Source organism: Manihot esculenta, chromosome 14 (assembly GCF_001659605.2).
Source record: "Manihot esculenta cultivar AM560-2 chromosome 14, M.esculenta_v8, whole genome shotgun sequence".
NCBI classification, from domain to species: domain Eukaryota; kingdom Viridiplantae; phylum Streptophyta; class Magnoliopsida; order Malpighiales; family Euphorbiaceae; genus Manihot; species Manihot esculenta.
The window spans coordinates 28,310,357-28,315,435 of NC_035174.2; the positions used below are offsets into that span (position 1 = coordinate 28,310,357).

Below are 5,079 nucleotides of genomic sequence, written 5' to 3' on the forward strand. Positions count from 1 at the left end.
TCTATAGCATTCTGCAGACTCCGCCAAAACCTGGAGGTGAACTGGGGTCCCCTATCTGACACTATTGAAACGGGAGCCCCATGCAGCCTGACAACCTCTTCCACATACACTTGTGCTAATTTGTCCACAGAATAGCCACTCCTGACAGGGATGAAGTGAGCAGATTTGGTCAGTCTGTCCACAATCACCACTACAAAAAAACTGTAAAATTGCGACCATAATTAGCGACCAAAATTTTTGGTTGCTATATAGCAACCAATCAGCGACCATTCTGCTACTACATGAAGAAAATAATTTTTTTATTTAATAAAAAGCTCAACGACCAAAAAACGGTCGTTATTTGATCGCTATTTAGCGACCAAATATTAAATCGTCGCTAAATTTAGCGGGAATTAGTGGCGCGAGATATTTGCGACCATTTTGCGACAAAATTGCGACCATTTTCTGAGTGGAAATATATTTAAATCCATATTTAGCGACTAATTAATTTAGTCGCTAAACAGCGACCAATCAGTGACCAATCAGCGACCATTTTATTTTTAAAATTTTAATTTAATTTTTAATTAAATTTTATTTTATTTAAAATTTTAAATTAAGATTAAATATACTGTTGAAATATTTTTTTATAATTTTACGTATATTCTTATTTTTAATACAATTTATTTTAAAAAATAATTTAAAATATTGTTATTGTAAATTAATACAGTATAATATTTTAATACAATAAAATTATATTATTTATCTTTAAAAAAATTATACCATTAAAGACAAAATTAATAAACATATAGTATAAAACATTTTAAATAATTTAAACTATAAAAATAAAATTTTAATTGAAAGATAAAAAATAAACCTAAATAAACAAACCTGCTCCACACTAAGTAAAATCTTAATTGAAAATCTCAATTGAAAATAAACCTAAATAAGCCTGCTCCACGCTAAGTAAAAAATAAACCTAAATAAAATCTTAATTGAAAGAACCCTTAAATCCCAACCCTAAATCTCTCTCTAACTCTCAAGTCTACTGCCGCCCTCCCCTTCCCTCCCCCATTCGGCCTCTCCTTCACTCTGGTACAGTCGTGCGCCTCCCGCCGATCGTTCCTCTGCTCCACGATGTCAACGTCGTTCTGCGTCCGGTTCCTGCGTCCGCTGGTCTGCTTGCTTCTTTGCTTTTCTCCGCCACTTCCTCTGAATCTCCTTTCTCTCTGTTGACAAAAATCTTGTTGAGGTTGGTTGGAGGATACTATTGCTCCAGCATCTATTATAGAATGTTATTTCTTGTTTTAATTGTATCTGAATTTAACCTTTTCAGGTTTTTGCTAAAGGAGTACATGTGGATACTGTTGTTTTGATGGCAGCTCAAGCTTCAAGACCAGAGAATCAAGATGCAATTGATTCTGCCATTGTTGGAATGCAATTGATTCTGCCACTGTTTGATGTCTCATTATCCATTTAATTTGGAAAAATGTACTGCTTTATTCTTTTCTTTTTCCTCCTTGCTTTCCTCTTTTTAGTCTGATTTTGTTTCCTTTTTCCAAAAAAGGCTCGTGCTGGAATTCAAGAAGTTCATTTCCTTCCTTTTAATCCAACTGATAAGCGGACAGCCTCGACTTACATTGATAGTGAAGGTAAAATGCATAGAGTTAGCAAAGGTGCCCCAGAGCAGGTAACCTGTCCGCAAGTCTGCACTGCATTTTTGGTTGTGCAATGCTATTGGAAGTACAAATTCTAATTCCCTTGTGTAATGTTGTTTTAGATTCTAAATCTTGCTCGCAATAAGTCAGATATTGAATGAAGAGTTCATGCTGTCATTGACAAGTTTGCAGATGATGCTCTAAGACTTGGCCTGGGTATTAATATGTTCAGCCTTTTCCTGTATAGTACTTAGTTTACTTTCAAATGGTAAAACGGTGTACAATATCCTATTGTTTTATATTCCTTGGACAATTTTGTGATCCTCTTCGTTCTATTTCTGGGTCTTAGAGCTCTCACTTTATCTTTCTCTCTCTCTCTTTTTTCCCATGCATGTCAAATTGGTTGTTTTGTGTTGCATTTATATTCTATTCCATTTGTTATTTTTATGTTGTATGGATGAATGTTTTATGCATATTAGTTAGTCATGCTATTAGATCTTGTGAATACTTTAATGAGTTTCGTTTGATAGCCTGTCCATATATCCTTCCTTGTATTCCAGCTTTGAGTTAATTGTTTTACTTAAAAGAATGTTGCTTGTGTGTTAGTGTAGGGGGATAGGACTGATAAAAAAGATACAAGTGCTTTTAATACATGGAAAGATATCATTATTCCTGGCAATGTGGATGATGGGATGACCAGAAGAGGAACTCCCATGGTTCAACCTTTGCCATTATCAAAGAGGAAGTACTTGGCAAACTATCTAGGTCGTGCACAAGGAAAAGTTGGCCGTCTTAAGTTAATAGAGCTTGCAAAGCAATATCCAGATAAGGTGTGTTCTCTTCTGCAAGTGACCCATTTTTTTCCGTATGCCAAAATACTAGTTGATTTAGTTGTGGTATCAATATGGACTAATTGAAGCGTACATTATTTATTATGAATAAACTTCTCTTTCTATCCTTTATTCCCCCTACTTTATATGGAGTATGGACTATGAAATTGAACATTAAATGTTCTAATATAAATTATAACTATGCTTAATGGACAGTGATGCTTTCTCTGTATGATTTTTCTTTGAAGAACTTTTTTTTGACATAGATGTTCTAAAAAATGTATATTGTTTTTCTTCATGGCATGCTTTTTGTTTGAATGCATCGGCAGTGACATTAATTCGTGATTTAACTGGCAAGTCCTGCATATTGTTTGTGCTTATGTGTTCCCAAGGCAGGCAACATAGATCTTTGAAGTTCATGCATTGTAAGGCTTTGTCCAATTTGCATGCATTGGCATTGACATTTATAAAGTGATACAACATATGCACCATGACATTGTGAACAGTTGGAATCTCCAGAATTGAAGTTTAGTGGCCCTGACAAGCTTGGGAGGATGGAATATTTTCAAAACCTGAGGAATGCCAAATTCTGCCTCGCTCCACGTGGAGAGTCTTCTTGGACACTTCGCTTTTATGAGTCCTTTTTTGTGGTCTCTCTCTCTCAAACACAAATACACATTTGCGGTCTTTTGCTGTTGCATACCAGGTAATTGGAATCCTGTTTGTGTCCTTTACAATCCTCTGTCAGTGCTTTCGATATTTATTATAGAATTCTATCATTGGTTTAAACATAATAAATAAATTTAAGAAAAAGACTAAAAGCTAGGTAGCATAATGCAATTACATCAAAGTGGTGAGGCTTGGACTAAAACTAATGCCAAATTATATACAAACCCAATAGAGTAAAGTACCTCCAATCTGTGAGAGTTGAGCAAAACTGCCAACGTTGAAACCCAACAGCCAATTAGCAAGCAACTAAGATTGTACTAATTAGAATTGAATTGAAATTCAGTATTTTTTCAATCGGTTTTTTATTGTTCAAGATTTGATTTAATATGGTTTTCAATTCTTAAAATAAATTTATACAATTTTTTTTGAAAAAATCATAATTGAATTTTTATTAAGTTTTAAAGTTAATTATTGATATGAATTATATATATATATATTTATATATATATAATTACATCATTTAATATACATTTTCATTACCGTTTTATTATATAGTCTCCAAACAAATAATTAAATATTGTAAGTATAATAACACACTTAGAACCAAGAATGATAAAATAATTTAATATTTTTATAACTAAATTGTAACATACAATATAATAATTATAATATACATATTTTATAATATTAATACATAACTTATGTTCAAAGTGTATAGAATACTTTAAAAAATATATATAAATGTATGATTAAAACATAACTCATTGTTTTCTTGCCCTTCTTGGTTTCTGGTTAATCCTCTGCTTATTTGTTAATCTGACAGAGGCTTTCTGGAGCATCTTTGCTAATACTAGCAAATAAGCAAGACCTAAAAGGTGCTCTTACACCAGATGAAATTGCTAAGGTACTGATTTAAATATTGTAATTTGTAGGTCATTTTTTTGTTTCCCTTTTCTTTTCTTCCAAAGTTATTATGTCTGATTTATAGCCTTGCTTTCGTCTTTTGAAATTTTAAAATGGAGTTTGCAAAACTTCTGCAGGTACTAAATCTGGAGAATATGGACAAAACCAGGCATTGGAAAATCGTGGGCTGTAGCGCATACATAGGGGAGGGGCTGCTTGAGGGATTTGATTGGTTGGTTCAGGACATGATGATACCTTAGGATGTAGTCAACATTAAGCAATAGAGTCAGGTTTTTTTTTATTGGCCCTCTCAGAGAACTGATTAAGGTCCATTTGTACTGTTTTATTAACTATCTTATTGTTGTGGAATTTAGTCAAGCTGTGAATTCGACAAAAAAAAAAAAAAAAAACTCAAACTGTGAAACTTTTTGGATCAATAGTATTATTGAAACTTTCAATGGGAAGTTTGGGTCAATATTAGTGACTAATCAGCCACAAAAGTAAATTAAATAACAAATATTTTTTTAATTTTACTATTAATTTGCAACGAAATAACAACCAAATATTTTTCCCTGATGCGATCAAATAACAATGAAATAGCGATCAAATTAGCGATCAAAACAATGACCATTTCGCGATCAAAATTTAGTGACCAAAAAATGGTCGCTGATTGGTCGCTATTTTGTAATACAAATTTGCCATAACACCAAATTAGCGACCAAAAAATGGTCGCTGATTGGTCGCTATTTTGTAATACAAATTTGATATGACACCAAATTAGCGACCAAAAAATGGTCACTGATTGGTCGCTATTTTGTAATACAAATTTTCCATGACACCAAATTAGCGACCAAAAAATGGTCGCTGATTGGTCGCTATTTTAGCGACTAATTTTCAGATTGTCGCCAAAACTTTAGCGACTGGCCAAACACCGACCATTTCATTTTGGTCGCTAAATGGTCGCTATTTCATAATAGCGACCAAATTCTTCCTTTTAGCGACCAAAATTTTGGTCGCTAAATCACTGTTTTTTTGTAGTGCAC

At 33.1% G+C, this 5,079-nt stretch overlaps 1 protein-coding gene across 3 annotated transcripts; it reads left to right on the forward strand.

Annotated features, from left to right (window-relative positions):
* The first annotated feature begins 967 nt into the window (after positions 1–967).
* Positions 968–4,412, forward strand: LOC122721707. Of its 3 annotated transcripts, XR_006348435.1 has the most exons (8): positions 968–1,228; positions 1,313–1,467; positions 1,544–1,666; positions 1,757–1,850; positions 2,246–2,464; positions 2,971–3,170; positions 3,957–4,037; positions 4,174–4,412. XR_006348435.1 is itself a non-coding variant. In XM_043950213.1 (7 exons), coding segments are annotated over exons 2-6 (531 nt in total). In that variant the 5' UTR covers positions 972–1,228; positions 1,313–1,465; the 3' UTR covers positions 3,982–4,037; positions 4,174–4,412. The 3 variants fall into 3 exon arrangements, 1 of the variants encoding a protein (XP_043806148.1); XR_006348434.1 differs by having other exon boundaries at positions 1,544–1,850; XM_043950213.1 differs by lacking the exon at positions 1,757–1,850 and having other exon boundaries at positions 972–1,228; positions 1,544–1,628.
* The last annotated feature ends 667 nt before the right edge of the window (positions 4,413–5,079 follow it).